Source organism: Arachis ipaensis, chromosome B2, assembly GCF_059453495.1.
Source record: "Arachis ipaensis isolate K30076 ecotype BB chromosome B2, ASM5945349v1, whole genome shotgun sequence".
NCBI classification, from domain to species: Eukaryota; Viridiplantae; Streptophyta; class Magnoliopsida; order Fabales; family Fabaceae; genus Arachis; species Arachis ipaensis.
In genome coordinates this window covers 88,033,206-88,053,992 of record NC_142437.1, presented here as the reverse complement: position 1 = coordinate 88,053,992, position 20,787 = coordinate 88,033,206, and the positions used below count along the sequence as shown (strand labels likewise).

Here is a 20,787-nt window from a genome sequence, read left to right as displayed (position 1 = left end):
TATAGGGTAAGAGAGAGAGAAGTCGTGTATGAGGGGTTGGGTTTGGGAGGAAAATGGTTTGAATTTGAATGGTTAATGTTGTTTGGGGAAGAGGTGGTGATTGGATTGGTCAAGGGTGTTTGGAGAAGAGTGTTATGGAGAGGTGTGAAGAGGGGAAAAGGGGAGGTGGGGTAGGTGGAGATCCTGTGGGGTCCACAGATCCTGAGGTGTCAAGAAATTTGGGTCCCTGCACTATTCTGGCATTCAAACGCCCACTGTGTGCCAATTCTGGCGTTTAACGCCAGCTCTACTACCTTTTCTGGCGTTAAACGCCAGTTTGATGCCCCTTTCTGGCGTTAAACGCCAACCAGACACCCTTTTCTGGCGTTAAACGCCAGACTGGGCGTTAAACGCCCATTCTGCTATCCTTACCGGCGTTTAAACGCCAGTAAGCCTGTCCTCCAGGGTGTGCTATTTTTTATGCTATTTTTTATTTTGCTTTAATTCTGTAGTTGTTTTTGTGACTCCACATTATCATCTACCTAAAGAAAACATAACATGACAATGGAAAACAATTAAATATAATTAAATAAAATTGGGTTGCCTCCCAATGAGCGCTTCTTTAATGTCACTAGCTTGACAGTGAGCTCTTATAGAGCTTCACAAACACTCAGAGCATGATGGTGGCCTCCCAACACCAAACTTAGAGTTTGAATGTGGGAGCTCTGTTTGACTCTGTATTGAGAGAAGCTTTCCATGCTTCCTCTCCATGGTTACAGAAGAAGATCCTTGAGCCTTAAACACAAGGTAGTTCTCATTCAATTGAAGGACTAACTCTCCTCTTTCCACATCAATCACAGCTTTTGCTGTGGCTAGGAAGGGTCTTCCAAGGATAATGGATTCATCCTCATCCTTCCCAGTGTCGAAGATTATAAAATCAGCAGGGATGTACAGGCCTTTAACCTTCACTAAGACATCCTCTACAAGTCCATAAGCCTGTTTCCTTAATTTGTCTGCCAATTCTAGTGAGAATCTTGCAGCTTGTACCACAAAGATCCCCAGTTTCTCCATTACAGAGAGTGGCATGAGGTTTATACCTGACCCCAGGTCACACAGAGCCTTCTCAAAGGTCATGGTACCTATGGTACAGGGTATTAAGAACTTTTCGGGATCTGGTTTCTTTTGAGGTAACTTCAGTTGAGCCCAAGTATTCAGTTCATTGATCAGCAATGGAGGTTCATCCTCCCAAGTCTCATTACCAAATAGCTTGGCATTTAGCATCATGATTGCTCCTAGATACTGAGCAACTTGCTCTTTAATAATATCTTCATCCTCTTCAGAGGAAGAATAATCACCAGAGCTCATGAATGGCAACAGTAAGTTCAGTGGAATCTCTATGGTCTCTGTATGAGCCTCAGATTCCTTTGGTTCCTCATTAGGGAACTTCTTAGTGGTCAGTGGACGTCTATTGAGGTCTTCCGCACTGGAAATCACTGCCTTTCCCTCCTCTACAGGTTCGGCCATTTTGGACATATTGATGGCCTTGCACTCTCTCTTTGGATTCTCTTCTGTATTGCTTGGGAGAGTACTATGAGGGATTTCAGTAACTCTTTTACTCAGCTGACCCACTTGTGCCTCCAAATTCCTGATAGAGGACCTTGTTTCAGTCATGAAACTGTGAGTGGTCTTAGTTAGATCAAAGACTATGGTTGCTAAGTCAGAGAGGCTTTGCTTAGAATTCTCTATCTGTTGCTGAGAAGATGATAGAAAATGCTTGCTATTTCCAAACCTATTTCTCCCACCATTATTATTATTGAAGCCTTGTTGAGGCTTCTGTTGATCCTTCCATGAGAGATTAGGATGATTTCTCCATGAAGGATTGTAAGTGTTGCCATAGGATTCTCCCATGTAATTCACTTCTTCCATTCCAGGATTCTCAGGGTCATAAGCTTCTCCTTCAAAGGAGGCTTCTTTAGAACTGCCGGATGCAGCTTGCATTCCAGTCTGACTCTGAGAAATCATATTGACTTGCTAAGTCAATATTTTATTCTGAGCCAATATGGCATTCAGAGTATCAATCTCAAGAACTCATTTCTTCTAAGTCATCCTATTATTCACAGAATTTCTTTTAGAAGTGTACATGAACTGGTTATTTGCAACCATTTCAATGAGTTCCTGGGCTTCTGCAGGTGTTTTCTTCAGATGAAAAGATCCACCAGCAGAGTGGTCCAATGATATCTTGGACAATTCAGACAGACCATCATAGAATATACATAAGATGCTCCATTCTGAAAGCATGTCAGAAGGACACCTTTTGATCAATTGCTTGTATCATTCCCAAGCTTCATAGAGGGATTCACCTTCCTTCTGTATGAAGGTTTGGACTTCCACTCTAAGTTTACTCAATTTTTGAGGTGAAAAGAATTTGGCCAAGAAAGCATTGACTAACTTTTCCCAAGAGTTCAGGCTTTCTTTAGGTTGTGAGTACAACCATGTCCTAGCTCTGTCTCTTACAGCAAAGGGGAAAAGCATAAGTCTGTAGACCTCAGGATTAACCCGATTGGTCTTAACAGTGTCACAGATCTGCAAGAATTCAGCTAAGAACTGATGAGGATCTTCCAATGGAAGTCCATGAAACTTGCAATTCTGCTACATTAGAGAAACTAATTGAAGCTTAAGGTCAAAGTTATTTGCTCCAATTGCAGGAATTGAGATGCTTCTTCCATAGAAGTCGAAAGTTGGTGCAGTAAAGTCACCAAGCATCTTCCTTGCATCTCCACCACTATTATTATTTTCGGTTGCCATGTCTTCTTCTTTTTCGAGAATTTCTGTAAGGTCCTCTCTAGAGTGTTGTGCTTTATCTTCTCTTAGCTTCCTCTTCTTCAGAGTCCTTTCAGGTTCAGGATCAGCTTCAACAAGAATGTCCTTATCCTTGTTCCTGCTCATATGAAAAAGAAGAGAACAGAAAAGAAGAGAAATCCTATATGTCACAGTATAGAGATTCCTTTATGTGAGTAGAAGAATAGAAGAATGAGGTAGAGAGAGAATGAGAAGAATTCGAACACAGAGAGAGGGATAGGGTTCAAATTTTAAGAAGAAGAGAAGTGTTAGTAATTAAATAAATAAATAGAAAGAGATGAGAGAGAGAAGAAATTCGAATATTAATTATAAGAAAAGAAAAATATTTTTGTTTCTATTTTAATTATAAGTTAGAATTCAAAATTTAAGAAAAAAATAAAATAAATTAGAAATTAAAACATTTAGTTAATAGAAAAGGAATTTTGAAAAAGAGGTTAGTGATTTTCGAAAATGATGAGAGAGAAAAGTAGTTAGGTAGTTTTGAAAAAGATAAGAATTAGTAAACTTTTAAAATCAAACAAAAAGTCAAGTGGTTAATTGAAAAAGATTTGAAAATAAATTTTGAAAAGATAAGAAATTAGAAAAAGATTTTGAAAATAAATTTTGAAAAAGATATGATTTGAAATTTATTTTGAAAAAGATTGAAAAGGAAATTAAAAAGATTTAATTTTTAAAATTAAAGTTAATGATTTGACTAACAAGAAACTAAAAGATATGATTCTAGAATTCAAAGATTGAACCTTTCTTAAAAAGAAAGTAACAAACTTGAAATTTTTGAATCAAAGCATTAAATGTTAGTAATAATTTCGAAATTATGAAGTAAAATTAAGAAAAAGATTTTGAAAAGCAATTTTAAAATTTTCAAAAATATTAAGAAAAAATAAAAAAGATTTTATTTTTGAAAAAGATTTGAAAAGATAAAGTTTTTAAATTGAAATTTTGACTTGACTAACAAGAAACAACTAAATTTTTAAAATTTTTGACTAAGTCAATTCAAAATTTCGAATTTATGAGTAAAATAAGAAAAAGATATTATTTTTTATTTTTGAATTAATGAAGAAAGAGAAAAACAACAAAATGACTCAAGACATAAAAATTTAAGATCAAAACAAATAATTCATGTAAGAACACTTTGAATGTCAAGATGAACACCAAGAACACTTTGAAGATCATGATGAACATCAAGAACATATTTTTGAAAATTTTAAGAAAACAAAGACATGCAAGACGCTAAACTTAGAAATTTTTAAACTTTAGACACTAATAATTCGAAAATGCGTATGAAAAACAACAAAAAACACAAAACAAGAAAATCACAAGATTAAACAAAGGACATCATGAAGAACAACTTGAAGATTAAGAAAGAACACATGATGAATTTTCGAAAATTTAAGAAAAATTAAAAACATGCAATTGACACCAAACTTAAAATTTGACACAAGACTCAAACAAGAAACACAAAAAAAAATTTTTTTGGTTTTTATGTTTTTATTAAATATATTTTTTTGTATTATTTTCGAAATTATATTGGAAAAAGAAAATAAAGAAATTCAAAATTTTTAATAAGAATTTCAGGATTCATGCAATGTTAGTCTAAAGCTCCAGTGCTAAAGAATTAGACATGGCCAAATGGCCAGCCAAGCTTTAGCATCACAAATACAGACCTGTCCTTTCTACAGTGGAAAGTGAAAACCTTAGTCCAAAAGATTAGACATGGCTTAACAGCCAGCCAGGCTTCAACATATCCCATGAAGCTCTAGAATTCATTCTTAAAAATTTTTTATGAATTTTTCGAAAACTAAATATATTTTTTTCAAAAATAAAAATAAAAAGCTTAAACATAAAATAAAATTACCCAATCTAAGCAACAAGATGAACCGTCAGTTGTTCAAACTCGAACAATCCCCGGCAACGGCGCCAAAAACTTGGTATGCAAAATTGTGATTCACACTTCTCACAACTCCGCACAACTAACCAGCAAGTGCACTAGGTCGTCCAAGTAATACCTTACGTGAGTAAGCGTCGATCCCACGGAGATCGTCGGCTCGAAGCAAGCTATGGTCATCTTGTAAATCTTAGTCAGGCGGATTCAAATGGTTATGAGGTTTTGATAATTAAAAGATAAATAAAACATAAAATAAAATAAAGTTACTTATGTAATTCATTGGTAGGAATTTCAGATAAGCATTTGGAGATGCTTTGTTGCTTCCGAATCTCTGTTTTCCTATTGCCTTCTTCTAATCGTGAGTGCTCCCTTCCATGGCAAGCTGTATGATTCTCTCGGATGAAAAATACTAGGTACGATCTCTGTACGGCTAATCAACTGTCGGATTTCTCGTCTCGGATGAAACATACCATGTACAGCTACCGCACGGCTAATCATCTGTCGATTCCCGCTAGCGTCGAAATAGGATCTCTCTATCCTTTTGCACACTGTCACTGCACCCAACATTCGCAGATTTGAAGCTCGTCACAGTCATCCCTTCCCAAATCCTACTCGGAATACCACAGACAAGGTTTAGACTTTCCGGATCTCAGGAATGCTGCCAATGGTTCTAGCCTATACCATGAAGGTTCTAATCACGAATTCGGATGTTCTGTTGTTAGGAGAGATAATGCGAATCGTGAATTAGAGATCCAAGAGAATATACTCCGGCTGTCATCCAATGACTACGTTGAACATCATGTAGACCCCTTGTGGTTGTCAGGCACGCGGATCTTGGCTAAGCGAGTAACGAAGATAGTGGGTGATTACCACGGGTCACCCCTTCATTCTGACTTAACTGAATTAAGTACAAGAGTATATCTTGGAGAAGAAGTAGGCATGAATTGAAAGAAAAACAATAGTACTTGCATTAATTCATGAAGAACAGCAGAGCTCCACACCTTAATCTATAGGGTGTAGAAACTCCACGGTAGAAAATACATAAGTGAAAAGTCTAGGCATGGCCGTGTGGCCAGCCTCAAATGTCTAAGGACTAAATGTCCAGAGATCCAAATACAATAGTAAAAAGTGCTATTTATACTAAACTAGTTACTAGGGTTTACAGAAAATAAGTAACTAAGTGCAGATAGTGCAGAAATCCACTTCTGGGGCCCACTTGGTGTGTGCTTGGGCTGAGCATTGAAGCTTTAACGTGCATAGGCCATTCTTGGAGTTAAACACCAAAGGATAGACTATTATATATTTCTGGAAAGCCCAAGATGTCTACTTTCCAACGCAATTAAGGGCGCGCCAATTGGGCTTTTGTAGCTCTAGAAAATCTACTTCGAGTGCAGGAGGGTCAGAATCCAACAGCATCTACGGTCCTTTCTCAGCCTCTGAATCAGATTTTTGCTCAGGTCCCTCAATTTCAGCCAGAAAATACCTGAAATTATAGAAAAATACACAAAATCATAGTAAATTTGAGAAATATGATTTTTGAGTAAAAACTAGTAAAAATATAATAGAAAGTAACTAAAACATACTAAAAACTATGTAAAAATAATGCCAAAAAGGATATAAATTATCCACTCATCAGTACTCCTGGTACTGATTACTGGGTGCAAGTTGATACTAGAAGTGACCTTTTATGGGTGAATTTTTCTGGCTGCTCATCATGTGCTACAAGAAGTTTTATTAAGGGTGTATGTATCTACACTTTACTGATTCATGTTTTGTGCTTTCTAATGTTTTGTCGAAAATAGATCATTCATTACCTTTCTGATTCTAAGTCCTACTCCCTCAGTTGTCTCTCTCTGTCGCAACCCTCGCACCCTCAATGGAAGCCTCCTCCTCAGATTCGCAACCTCGTACCATTTCTCGCAACCTTCCATCGGCGCTACCCCGTCGGTGCTGCTCCTTCGACGCTGATCCGTCGGTGTGTCCTCCCTCAATCGACGCTGTCTATCGCTGCCTATCCCTCACTTGGTGCTCAACCCTTGAGGTTTCTTTCGTTTTTTTATTTAGATTCTATCACTGCCACTGTTATTGCCCACCATGTGTTTGATTAAATGTGTGTGAGCAATGTAGTGCATATTTGATGTTAACTATTTTGAGGAACATCCCGATGCAATGCTGCTATTATGTGTGCTTCAATGGAATTAGATGTTAACTATTTTGAGTTTGAGTCTATGTTCACTATTTGTGTTAGATTGATTATTTTTTATGGTGTGTTTGTGTTAATTTCATACATAATCTATATAAATATTTTTTATTATTATTGCTGGTTTGTTAGATTGATTATTGTTGATTATCGTATTGTCATTAATCTTTTTATAAATATTGAATTTATGAATTTTCCCATATGAATTAATTACCCTAATTAATTTAGATAAAACTTTTTTTTACTATGTACTTGTCTTCACTGATAGCAACTGGAACCTCAGCTTCTTGAATGTCAGTTACTTGAAGGAATTATGTCACCATTGTTGCTTGTAAATAAACTAAGAGAACCATAGTAGCTAACAAAGTTTGACTTAGCAGTAAGAGGAGGGTAACTTATTGCTTTAGCCTATAATCTCCTAATTAGTCCTAATTATTCTAGGTGAATTTTTTCAGTTGATAGTTTATTTAATGCTTTATTGTCATAATGAGTTCTTCCTTATTCCTTCCTCCAGCTACTTGGAACTTCTCACAAATGCCTTGGACCGTGAAAATTGGTCACTGGTTCAATTCCTCATGTCATCTTCTTACAGTGGATATGCACCTCCATCTTGCAACAAGTAAACAACTAAACTATTCCTGGTTTTACCATTTTTGTGACTGTTGCTCTAGAATATTACATTACAATTTGTAATTCAGTGTAGTACCACTAACGTTTAGCTCAAGGAATTATCTTTTGTAGGTAAAAAATTTCACAAATGTTCCAAAAACAATTATGTATGATCTAAGGGAAGGAAGTTTAAGAGGGCTAGAGGAAGGAGGAACAACAAAGGAAATAGAATTTAAGTTGTATTGTTTCTGTGTTTTTTTTCAGTTTTTAGTTTTGGAATTCGAACTCCAGATTTATTTTATATTTGAGTATTAGTTTTTTAATGTATAAAACAATTATTGCAAAAATCATATATCACTAATTATTGTTTGATTTATCTTGTACTAAAAATTGCATACTATATTTGTAGGTTTTGTAATAAAAAAGGATTGAAGATTTATATTTTTAAGCGGTGAAGGTTAAAATAAGAAAAAGGATATTTTTTTTAAATTTTATAAGGATATTGCCACGCTTTAAAAAGTGTAGCCATATTTTTCTCTATTGGCATGCTTTTAAAGAGTACCTAAAAAAAATATTCTGGGACGTTTTAAAAGCGTGGCGATATGTGCACTTTTCAATACGCTTTGTAAGCGTACCTATAGGTTAAGACCTATGGCCATACTTTTTAAGCGTGCCAAGAGATGAAAGCGTGCCAACAAAAAAAAGCATGCCGATAGATCCACAAAAGCGTGGCGATAGAGCAACCGGTATGCTGGCAGATGTGACCCTTTCAAAAGCATGCCGATAGCTCAAAAAGTGTGGCAAAAAGCTATTGGCACGCTTTTTTGCACTTTTTGGTACGCTTTTAAAGCGTGGCAGAAAGCTTATTTTCTTGTAGTGCATGCACCATAGGCAACATGGCATTAGAAAGAGCTCTCTGTGATTTGGGTGCCAGCATCAACTTGATGCCTCTCTCTATGATGAAAAAGCTTGTAATAAAGGAAGTTAAACCTACCAGAATGTCACTTCAAATGGCTGATAGATCACTCAAGATACCTAATGGAGTTGTAGAGAACTTATTGGTGAAGGTTGGAAAATTCATCTTCCTTGTTGATTTTGTCATCTTAGACATGGAAGAAGAGGGACACAACTCAATTATCTTGGGGCAACCTTTCTTAGCCACAACAAGGGCTATCATTGATGTAGAGAAAGGTGAAATTATTCTCAGGGTGCATAATGAGCAAATGATCATCAATATCTTTAAAGCAATGCAATATCCCCCTAAGAAAGAAAATCATATGAGAGTAGAAATGATAGAAGACTTGGTAGAGGAAGTGCTTGAAACAAGCAGTCTTGAGAAACAAGAAGAAGATATAGAAGAGGATCAAGATGAAGGTGTCAAAAAGGAGCAAGTGACTGAGATCTTACTATAAGGAAAGAAAGAAGAAGCACCCAAATTAGAAATAAAACCGCTGCCACCGCATCTTAAATATGCATTTCTTGGTGGAGAGGAGACCCTTTTAGTAATCATCAATTCCTCCTTAAGCACGAAAGATGAAGCAAAGCTGATTGAAGTGTTAAAAATTCACAAAACGGCTTTAGGATGGACAATTGATGACATCAAGGGTATAAGCCCTGCTATTTGTATGCATAAGATCCTGCTAGAAGAGGACTCAAGACCAGTGGTGCAACCTCAAAGAAGGCTTAACCCAACCATGAAGGAAGTTGTTCAAAAGGAGGTGATGAAGTTGTGAAATGCTGGAATCATATACCTAATTTCTGAACTCTTGGGTGAGTCCAGTTCAAGTGGTACCAAAGAAAGGAGGTATGACTGTCATCTTCAATGAGAAGAATGAACTCATCCCTACAAGGACAGTGACGGGGTGGAGAATGTGTATTGATTATAGAAGGTTGAATGATGCCACAAGGAAGGTCCACTTCCCTCTCCCCTTCATTGATTAGATGTTAGAAAGATTGGCTGGCCATGCTTACTACTGCTTCTTGGATGGATACTCTGGATACAATCAGATAGTGGTGGACCCCAAGGACCAAGAAAAGACCTCCTTCACATGTCCATTCAGAGTCTTTGCCTACAGAAGGATGCCCTTTGGACTGTGCAACGCCCCTGCAACCTTTCAAAGGTGTGTATGCTTTCCATATTTTCTGACATGGTAGAAAAGTTTTTAGAGGTCTTCATGGATGATTTTTCTGTCTTTGGTAATTCTTTCAACACTTGCTTGCATCATCTAACCCTTGTCTTGAAAAGATGCCAAGAAACAAATTTAGTTTTAAACTAGGAAAAGTGTCACTTCATGGTGCCAGAGGGTATTGTTCTTAGGCATAAAGTTTCAAGCAAGGGTATAGAAGTTGACAAAGCTAAGATAGAGATCATAGAAAAGCTTCCTATACCAGTTAATGTGAAAGTAGTGAGAAGTTTTCTTGGATATGCTGGATTTTATAGGAGATTTATCAAGGACTTTTCAAAGATAGCTAAACCACTAAGCAACTTATTAGTGGTTGACAATCCCTTTGTCTTTGATGATAGTTGCAAGCATGCTTTTGAAACCTTGAAAACCAGACTCACTACAGCACCAATCATCACACCCCCAGAATTGGGACTTTCTTTTGAATTCATGTGTGATGCAAGTGATGTTGCCATTGGTGCTGTATTGGGACAAAAAAAGGATAAGTTGCATCATGTTATATACTATGCAAGCAAGGTGTTAAATGAAGAACAGAAAAATTATACCACCACAGAAAAAGAACTTTTGGCATTTGTATATGCATTTGATAAGTTTAGACAATACTTGATTGGTTCAAAAGTCGTAGTGTATACTGACCATGCTGCTCTCAAGTATCTCATGTCCAAACAGGATGCCAAACCAAGGCTTATTAGGTGGGTGTTGTTGCTACAAGAATTTGATATTGAAGTTAGGGATAGGAAAGGAAGCGAGAACCAAGTTGCAGATCATCTGTCAAGGTTACCACAAGAGATCAATCAAGATGCACCACAACCAGTGAATGAGAAGTTTCCAGATGAGCATCTATTCCAAGTCCAACAAGCACCTTGGTTTGCTGATATCACAAACTACAAGGTGGGAAGAAGAATTCCCCATGAGTTTGCCAGGCAACAAGTGAAGAAGTTGCTCAATAAAGCCAAGAAATTTTTGTGGGACGAGCCATTTTTGTTCAAGAGATGTGCAGATGGAATGATCAAAAGGTGTGTTCCTGAGAAAGAAATAAGAAACATACTGTGGCATTGCCATAGTTCAGATTATGGTGGGCACTTTGGGCCAGAAAGAACAGTTGCTAAAGTGCTTCAAAGTGGTTTCTATTGGCCATCCATATTCAAAGATGCCAGAGAATTTGTGCACCAATGCAATGAATGCCAGAGAGCAGGAAGCCTAACAAAGAGGAATGAAATGCCTCGGACTTTCATTTTAGAAGTAGAACTGTTTGATCTTTGTGGCATAGATTTCATGGGACCTTTTTCCCCATCATATTCCTTCAAATACATATTGGTAGCAGTGGAATATGTCTCCAAATGGGTGGAAGCCATAGCAACAATTACTTGTGATGCACCAATTGTTCTCCAATTTCTCAAGAAACACATCTTTACCAGATATGGGGTGCCCAAAGGCTTTATTAGTGATCATGGCAGCCACTTTTGTAACAAACAAATGGAAAATTTGCTCCACAAATATGGGGTAACTCACAGAGTAGCCACACCATACCACCCTCAAACTAATGGCCAGGCTGAATTGGCAAATAGGGAGTTGAAGAGAATCCTAGAGAAGACAGTTGGGGTCACAAGAAAAGACTGGGCAAGAAAGTTGGATGATGCCCTATGGGCATATAGAACCGCATTCAAAACCCCAATTGGGAAGTCACCATTTCATCTAATCTATGGCAAATCCTGTCACCTTCCTATGGAGCTCAAACACAAAGCTTTCTGGGCCACTAAGCTCCTCAATCTTGACTCTCAAGCAGCAGGGGAGAAAAGGTTACTGCAACTCAATGAATTGGATGAATTCAGGTTGGAAGCTTATGAGAATTCTAAGATATACAAGCAGAGAATTAAAAGATGGCACGACAAAAGAATTTCAAGAAGAGAATTTGAGCCAGGACAACAAGTGTTATTGTATAACTCCAGGCTCGAGATTTTTCCTGGCAAACTCAAGTCCAAATGGACTGGCCCTTATCTGGTGACTAAAGTTTTCCCACATGGAAGCCTTGAACTTCTGAATGAAGCTACAAAGGACACATTCATAGTAAATGGTCACAGAGCGAAGCATTACCTGGGAGGGCCTTGGAATAAGGAGGAGAGCATTCATGAATTGAAATAAACAAGAATGAAAAATGTCAAGCTAATGACGATAAAGAAGCGCTTGTTGGGAGGCAACCCAACCAGAGGTAATTTTCTTTTCCTGGTTGTGTCAATAAGAAGTTAAGATTTTCCTGTATTGCAAGGAGTTAAGTTTGGTGTTGTACACCAAAAAGCGTGTAAAAAGGGTGAATGTGTGATTTTAAGTTTGGTGTTCCACCATAGATTTCATGGAAACACACTATAACCCTCCAAAGAGTATCATGAGTCATAAGCTCCAAAACAATCAGGGAAATTATTTAAGAGTTGCTCAATTTCTAGTTCATAGATAGCTTACTTAATAAAAGCACAAGGTTTCATGTGTGTAATCAATTTGCTGCATAATAGACAGTGGCAGGGAACTAAATTTGGTATTCACACACCAAAGTAAGTTCAAAAGCCTACAAACATTCATGCATGACTAACCATCTTTCAAGTTCTTGGGGGAACAAGCAACTTCCACTATCATTGCAGGAATTCATTCAACTTCTTGAAAGGACTATGCATCATCACCAAGGAAAATGCAAGAGCTAGGGAAGATGATGAAAAGCTAAGTAAAGATTACAAGAGGTTGTGTTGTTACTTAACTGTCTTGAAGTGTTTTAATAGAAAGTCTAAATGTACCCCTGCTGATTAGATTACCTTTGTTTACATTCTGTTTGTTTGTTTTCTTTACTTTTCATTCAAGTGTTCTAGTCTAAGTGTTTGTTTCACTTTCATCCTGCTTGAATATATGTCTTGTCCCTTTTGCCTTTTTATTGAATAAAAGAAAATGTTTTGAAACAGCAAGAGTAATAGTCCAATTTGGTAAGAAATAGACTAAGGCATAAGTGGTGGTGCATGTTTGATTGTTTAGCAAGTTCACTAATAAAGATGAAAGGTAGAATGTCCCTTTTAAGCATGAACTTAGCTGCTGTATGTGAAGCTTTAGTGAATAAACACCCTTAGAAGAAAGAAAGAAACAAGAAAGAAAGGAAGAAAAGCCAACGCTGGTGGCAAAGTTGGGCCACCAACGGCCAGCACCAACGTTGACAACAAAAAGAAAAGAAACAAAGAATAAGCTAGACACCAATAGCTTGAACCTTAACACGCATGCCTGTGGTGTTTTTGTACTAGGATCTGCTTGGATGATTAGGTTCTAAGGAGTATTTTAACACTTGGTAATTTAGGTTGACTAACCCGGGATTATTAACCAAAAGTCCACTATCAAGAGCAATCTAGTTACAAGGCATTTAGTGACCCCAAGAAGTGCTGGGAATCAATGTCTTTAGGATGAATTGTGAGCCAAGTGTCTGTAGTGTGTATGTGTTAAGGAGAAGCTTGAGTTAGTAGGTCTGAGGGGTGCTTTATCACCCAACACTTTGAGCCAACTGGATCGGGGGTGTTGACTGAAAACTTACCTAAAAAGCTTCCTCAACACAGAACACTAAGCTGCAAATAAAGAATAAGTTTCTAAGAAAAAGAAAAGCAAAATCAAACACCAAAGATCAATGAATAACAAAGTTTCATAGCAGCACCTTAGTGGGTACTCAAAGGGACATCTCAAACCTGGAAATCAATAAGAGTGAGCTTCAAATATATCCTGCATGAAACCCCATAAACCAGATTTGATTTTCTTTCAATAAGGACCCATATTTCTCTCTGTTTTCATTCATTCTTCCTATTGTTTCACTTCTTACTTGGGGACAAGCAAGATTTTCTTCACAAGCCTTTTTCATTAGTTTTCATTAGGTTTCATGCACTTTTTTAGCAATAAGTAAGTATTTGGATGAGAATTTTATGCACATCTTGATTCAATCAAACATGGTTAATTATGTGCATTTTTATGAGATTTATGCAAGAATTTACTTGAATGCTATGAACGGTGCAAAATCTTGTGATTATAGCAAGGCTTTGATACAATTGTTTGGTTGAGGATAGGTGAAGAGAAGCAGAGGAAGGGTGAGAAAGAAGCACAGAAGGCAACATTGGTGGCCAAAGTTGGCTCACCAACGTTGCTGGTAACGTTTTGAAGAGAAAGGGTGACAACGTTGGAGGGAACATTGGTGAACCAACGTTACCCCCAACGTTTTCTATAAATTTCAAAGTTGGAAACTGGAAGAACTACCTTGTGTGCATACGCACAGTGCTGTTAAAAGTTCATTACTCCCACTTAGTTATCCTCTAACAATTGAAGGAAAGTCAAGTGGCTGTCACTAACTCTGACTCATAAGTCCTAGTCACTTCGTGGGGAAGGACTAGAGTTGGTGAAAATCGAGTTAGCCAGTAATTTCCAATTACAGATTAATACTTGAGTATCACAACTCAAGGGTTTCCAATTTTCAACCCCCAACCAAGTTGGGAGCTTTAATCCATTAACATGAATGCCATTTTCATAAACACATAATAAAAATAAATAAAAGACATGGTAATTCTGAGAAATTAATTAAATTAAAATTTGCACTAACAATAATCAACAAGGATCAATCAAGCAACAAAAATAAACATAAAAATACTTCAATGCATTAATAAAACTAAAAAATGACAGGATCCAAACATGAATTCAAAGCAATTATTGGAAAAGAGTAATTGAGTTATTGGAGAAGAAAACTATAAGGATAATGACTCCAATGGAAGCTAGTAGCAGCTCTCTCAAAATCCAATGCAAAGCAAAACTAAGAAAATCAAAACCCTAGAGAAAAGTAAGTGTTTCTCTCTCCAGAATTCAAAAACTAATCAAAAACTAAAGTGGAAGTGAAGTCTGTTCAGTCTCCGCTCCATCCCTACCTCTAGTCTGTGTTTTCGGGCTTGAAATTGGGTCCAAATCAGCCTAAAAATCGCCCCCGGCGAGTTCTGTTAAGTGCACCACGTGGCACTCTGTCACGCGTATGCGTCGGCCACGCGTACGCGTCGCTGAACTTCTGCGTTGGTCACGCGTACGCGTGACTCGCTAAAAGACGCTCTGGATCACGCGCACGCGTCAGCCATGCGTACGCATCGCTCCTCGCTTCTCAACTCTTTAGTTGCTTGTGTTCCTTCCACTCTAACATGCTTCATCTTCATCCTTTAAGTCATTCATGTTCGGTAAACCTGAAAGTACTTAACAAACACATCACGGTATCGAATGGTAATAAAGGAGAATTAAAAATTAATAATTTTAAGGTCTAGGAAGCATGTTTTCAATCATAGCACAAAATTAGGAAGGAAATGAAAAACATGCAATTTACATGAATAAGTATGTGAATAGTTGACAAAACCCACTCAATTCAGTCCAAAATATATCATAAAATAGTGGCTTATCAGACACGCTAACACTTGGTAGTATTTAGGTGTGTCCAAACGTTTTCAGAGAAGAATTTTTTATTTTTCATTAAGATACGGTTGGACACAGCAGATATGCGTGTCGAGACGAATGTCGGTGAGTGTCGTGTCAAAAATGTGTCCGACACGCGGACACGGCAACTCAGCAAAGTATCCGTGCTTCATAGATTGTATTCAATTAGAATAAGTAACAAGTCATCTATTTTATTATGCACGTTATAAATTAACGAATCAAAATAATCGATATAATGAATTACAATTAACTGATTAATATAAATTATAATAAATTATGTGATATTTAAATATTTAATCAAATCAATTAGTTGATGTAATTAATTCATCGTAATAAATTGTTTTCAATGAGTCAAAAGAAATAAATCGAAAAATACTCTCAAAAATATATCACACGAACTCAATTATTAAGTGTAGAAATTCGATTTTTATATAATAAAATGGATAAAATAGATCAACCACAAATTAAAAGATTTCAATACCTCAAGGTTCCTTTCAATTAAGTTTTGATTTCATCTAATTTGATAAATTTATCATCCTAATAATCAATTAAGACTCTATGTGTATTGTAGTATCACTTAATGTGTCACATTAATAAATTTTAATGTTATTAATACAGAAAATAATAGAAGAATTAATATAATTAATTTAAAATTTTTAAAAAATAAATTTAATTAAAAAATATTTTAAAAACTAATTTAAAAAATAAACAATCTTTTAAAAATAAATTTGATATTTCCCTATTATTTCCCCTCCCAACCACAGTCCACAGTTTTGGATCGAGCTTCAGAAATCATAACGCTCTTCCAAAAACAATACAAGAAGCCATTTTGCCTTTCTCTATCTCTCCATTTTCAAGGTGGGGTTCAACTTTTCAATATTCTCGCCTCAACTTTCTCCTAGCATCCATCCATTATTCAGTATTCAATATTCATCATCATTTAAACAAAAATGACATGAATACTCCCCCACCCAAACACGCGCACACACACCCCAACCAGATGAATTAAGGATAAGTACCACAGCCACATACACGTAGTTACACCACAAAATATTTACGTATATAAAATATATATCGTGTTCATATCACTTCTCACGTTTCTTCTTCGCTTTGGTCAGCAACTTTTCCCTAATTACCGCTCATTTCTCGTAACCTTCGTTTTCTCGTTTTCCTTTGAAATTTAATTCATTTATTTATATTTTAATAAACCAGAGCAAGGTTGTCTTTGCTTCTTTGTGGAGGTTTTAGGCTAATGCCAGAACCCGAACCAGCAACAGCAAACAACACAAGACATACGTTTTGTTGTATGTATTTTAATATAAATATATTAATAATAATAATCATATAATATTTAATCTGTCTGTTTCTGAGTTGTTGCCGCAATCCACAATCCCTTCCCTCTCCTATCCATTCCTCAAATCAAATCCCATTCTTTGCCGCAACGCAACACCAACAAAAATTGAAATTCAAGACTAAACTATAAAAATTTTCATCTACAAGCATTGATTTGATTTTATTTTATTTGATTTTGATCATCGACCGAAAAGATTCATTTAAAGAAAAAACATTAATAATAATAATAATAATAATTCGACGACCTTAATCCAAAATCAATCTAATACCTTCCAATTCTTCCGATCCTGCATATTAATGGCATCATCACATTCTCAATTCTGAGACTCTATTTGGTGATTCGTCGATTGAGTTCTTTTTTTAAATCCTTGGATCCAGTATCGATCTTCGTGACGACGATGAACTCAGCGGCGTCACAGGATCACTGGAGGAGTTACTTCAGGAAGGCGAATTCCGACATATTCAGCATCATTGACAACGCCATCACGGTGGCCGCTTCCGATTGCCCCAAGGAATTCAGGCTTCGCCGTGACGCCATTGCCGAGCTCCTCTTCTCCTGTAGGCTCGCGCGGTGCCGTGGATGTGACCGTGTTGAGCTCGCCGTCGATGGAGGCAGCGGCAAAGATGATTGTGGTGGTGGCGGCGGCGGCGGCCGCAAGAGCGGTGAGTCCGAGGTCGAGACGGGTGGGAGTAAAGAGAGCAAAGTCAACAGCAGCAGAGATGATAGGGGAGAGGTGAATGTTCAGATCGTGAGCAATTACAGCTATGGGGAAGCAGAAGCCTTGACGGATGAGATTGAAGAACAGTCTCTGTATGCTGATGAGGTCTTCAGGATCAGACAGGTGTTGCTTAATTCTCAAGAAGAGGTATATATATGAATGATCTTTTAATTATTACTTCAATTATTGCTCCTATGTTATGTAATTTACTTGGATAATTTTTATGAGAATCACTGAAGTATGAATTTTTGACTTAAACGAATCCAAACGATAAAGGCTAATTTGGGTGACTATGGTAGCAAGGCCACTCTTGACCCTAGCTTTCTGTGCTTTTCTTTTATTTCTGGTTATGATTAACATCAATTATTAATTCTGTGTTATTCAATGTAATTGAATGATGTTTATGAGAGTTATTGGAATCTAAATTTCTGGCTTAATTACTGTAATGTGGTTTCATTGGATGGCAATTAGTTCTTCCATGGAGGTACACTTCTTTGTTGTTCTTTGGTCCCTGATTTGATGGTGGTTTCTTTGTGTTGGAACAGTCTGATTCAGTAATATTCGAGTCATTGCGGAGGCTTCAGCTGATGGAGCTCACTGTGGATCTTCTGAAGGTTTGGATTTGATTGAATAATTCCTTTACTTCCATTCAGTGGGCATTCCATTTATGTCATGGATTTTGCAGGCTGCTTTTTTATTTTTTTCCGTTCTGCCATTTTCATCAAGTTCTCTTATTTTTGGAATGGGTAAATCTGCCAGGCCACTGAGATTGGTAAGGCTGTCACTCCTCTTCGAAAGCACAGCTCGAGGGATATTCGCCAACTTGCACGGACACTTATTGAGTATGGATTCGTTCCACTATATTTTCTTGGCATGTTTAGGGTCATTTAGTAGATGAAAATTGAGCCTGTTTCTCTTCTTATGAATGGGTTAAAGAGAAGTCTTCAAACTGGTTTCTTCCATACCAATTAGTGGATTCCTTTTATGTGTTATATTGTTTGGGAATATGAAGGAAAATCACTACACTTTTCACTTTTTCCGTGCTTAACCTCTAGGTACTTTTGGCTTGTATTTAGCTGTAAGTTCTCGGTCAATCATGTGTTTCTATTCTCAAATTTAATCTTCATTTATATCTAATGAGGATCTGGAGATAGGTGGCTAAATAGCCGTGATAACTAATCTCGGTTCTATCTATATTGTAACATCTCATCCACTTATTTTGCATTTATGAAAGAAGCTAACATTCTAGATATTGATTTAAAATTGTAGTGGCTGGAAAGTTATGGTGGATGAGTGGGTCAAGGCTACCACACCTATCACAGGTATTGAAAATCTATCTGCCTTTATGTCGTCCTTAATATCCTCCTTCGTCGATATCTAAGATTAATTCATCTTTAAAATTTCATTAATAAATATTTGCAGGTTCAGAAGGTACCCCAGATTCAGTAAAGCCATCTACAATTGATGAGGAAGAAGGGCTTCCATCACCTCCCATGGATGAAGGGGCTTTCTTTGCCACTCAAGCTGGTTCAATGGAACTCTCCCAGGTACTTACCTGTCCTTTTTCCTCTGTTATCCTTTATAGTTTGGCAGGGTTTTGATAATTTGCGACTGACTTCAACTTCTATCGGTCGGATGATATGCAAAGTTCTTTGATGGCATGGATGATTATGGAAGTGAGTTACCTTTGCTGTTTCTCATGCTTAGTCTAGCTTGCTTTTGCTCTACGGTTCTTTATTTGAATTCCCCACTTCTTAAGATTGACGATTATGAATGGAAACGATATTTCAGATCCTCAACAGAGTGGGGAATTCATCAAGAACCGTGAAAGTGGCAGAAGGGCATCGCTGGATAATCAACATATTGTAGAGATGAAAATTCAAGCTTCAGCCAATGACACAAACAAGGACTTTAAGGGTCAGCAAGCCATGAAACATGAGACTACTGTGAAGCTAACTAAGCTGGTAAACACTGATTCTGGCCCTGGCAGACCGCCAAAAACTACCATGCAGATAAAAGGGACTGTGAAACAGAAGATGCCTCAAAAGATAGAGACAAGTGTCATCCCAAAGCAGCCTCAGGCTAGTAATCAGGATGTAAGGAAAACAATATCATAGGTCATCAAATTTGTCTTTTTGAAAATTTTTTTTCTGACATTCATGACTACTCTCAGAAATCCAAGCCTTCGGATGATTCTTCATTGAAAGTGAAGCTAGAAGCCGCTAAGAGAAAACTTCAGGAGCGGTATCAACAAGCTGAAAATGGTTTGTAATTCCTCTACCAATAACTATTTTCCATTTTCTCTCTAATCTTAATGATTCGAATTCATGACCAGTCCGATAGATTTTAATTTTATAGAGAATCTATCCTTTGGCTGATCAATGTTTGGAAACATGAGTTTGAGTTAATTTAATTTTAATTTATTGGGTAACATTAATCAATGTTCATAATGTATCTGAGTCTCAGTTCATTGATAGACTGATTAGTTTGCCTTTTCATTCTCACTTGAAGCTAAGAGGCAGCGAACGGTACAGGTTATGGAGTTGCACGACCTGCCCAAGCAAGCGGTTGCACACCGGAATCCACATGTGAAGCCTGGAATGCATAAGAGGAAATTGAATAACGGACGAAGATAGTGATCTGCATAATGGGGAACCTGCATTTTTTGTTATAAGCTTCTCCCGTTCAAAAAATAAGGAGGAAGAAGAGCTCTATGTATGTAAGCTTTGACCATTTGAAATCACAATTCAGGTTTACCATATACTTGTACAGAGAGCCGTTTTGAATCTCTGATCTGATTGAGAGGGAAGTAAACTCTGAAAAACACTGTTTATTTCCTAAGTTAAAGGCGTTGAGTATATATAGAAATTTTGTTTATCCGGGGATTGGATTTGGAGGAGGCACTCTTTGGCAATAAAATGAGGATGACTATGTTCACTCTTTGGCACCATCTTTTACACTCACATGGTTGGTTATTTAGCTGTAAGAGAACAAAAAGTGTTAGAAAGTGAGGGAAGCAAGTGTGATTCCTTTAAGTTAGGATTAATGCGTAAATCATTATGATTTTTATAGTTTTCAATGAGTTAAAATAGTTTATATAAAGGTGGAGTTTATGGTGTCTATAGCTATAATAATTACGGTGGCTAAACAAATTTAGCCGTACTTAAAAAGTGTTGCTAAGTTAAAGTTACACTTTTTTTATATTTTGATAGTATTTTTATTTTTATATTTTAAGTTAATAAGCAACACTTTTTAAGTGTTATAAAAGTCGTATAGCATGCGTAGTATGGGATAGAGAATTAATCCTTAAAAAACATCCTGATGACATGATATTGTTTTCCTTAAAAAACATAAAAAACATAAAAACATCTTGATGACATGATATTGTTTTCCTTAAAAAACATAAAAACATCCTGATGACATGATATTGTTTTCAATATCATGCTTTTATTTTTAACTTTTTTTTGTCTTTATAATTAAATAATATATAAAAAATTAATTTGTAATTAAAATTAGATTAGAATTATT

The 20,787-nt window shown here is 36.7% G+C and overlaps 2 protein-coding genes and 1 non-coding gene across 4 annotated transcripts; all 3 read left to right on the top strand.

The window, feature by feature from the left end:
- The first annotated feature begins 2,271 nt into the window (after positions 1-2,271).
- On the top strand, positions 2,272-2,379 carry LOC148574742 (small nucleolar RNA R71). The gene has a single exon (XR_015905504.1). It is a non-coding gene; the product is annotated as a small nucleolar RNA R71 (small nucleolar RNA).
- Positions 2,380-8,428: 6,049 nt separating this feature from the next.
- Positions 8,429-8,944, top strand: LOC148574741 (uncharacterized). The gene has a single exon (XM_088505947.1). It carries the CDS (start codon positions 8,429-8,431, stop codon positions 8,942-8,944), a length of 516 nt encoding a protein of 171 aa, XP_088362073.1.
- A 7,223-nt stretch (positions 8,945-16,167) lies between these two features.
- LOC107625382 (putative mediator of RNA polymerase II transcription subunit 26b) lies at positions 16,168-20,209 on the top strand. 2 transcript variants are annotated; one of them, XM_088503445.1, is made up of 10 exons: positions 16,168-16,300; positions 16,919-17,406; positions 17,805-17,873; positions 18,019-18,101; positions 18,529-18,581; positions 18,682-18,806; positions 18,908-18,935; positions 19,051-19,355; positions 19,433-19,523; positions 19,771-20,209. In XM_088503445.1, exons 2-10 carry the CDS (start codon positions 16,939-16,941, stop codon positions 19,893-19,895), a joined length of 1,347 nt encoding a protein of 448 aa, XP_088359571.1. In that variant the 5' UTR covers positions 16,168-16,300; positions 16,919-16,938; the 3' UTR covers positions 19,896-20,209. The 2 variants fall into 2 exon arrangements, with proteins under 2 accessions (XP_088359571.1, XP_016183498.1); XM_016328012.2 differs by lacking the exon at positions 16,168-16,300 and adding an exon at positions 16,307-16,491.
- The last annotated feature ends 578 nt before the right edge of the window (positions 20,210-20,787 follow it).

Coding starts and splice junctions, on each gene's coding strand:
- LOC148574741 (XM_088505947.1), top strand. CDS start 8,429: ATGGCATTAGAAAGAGCTCTCTGTGATTTGGGTGCCAGCATCAACTTG.
- LOC107625382 (XM_016328012.2), top strand. CDS start 16,440: ATGCCAGAACCCGAACCAGCAACAGCAAACAACACAAGACATACGTTT. Junction 16,492..16,918: donor CACAAGACATACGTTTTGTT/GTATGTATTTTA, acceptor CCTTGGATCCAG/TATCGATCTTCGTGACGACG. Junction 17,874..18,018: donor TCACTGTGGATCTTCTGAAG/GTTTGGATTTGA, acceptor TAAATCTGCCAG/GCCACTGAGATTGGTAAGGC.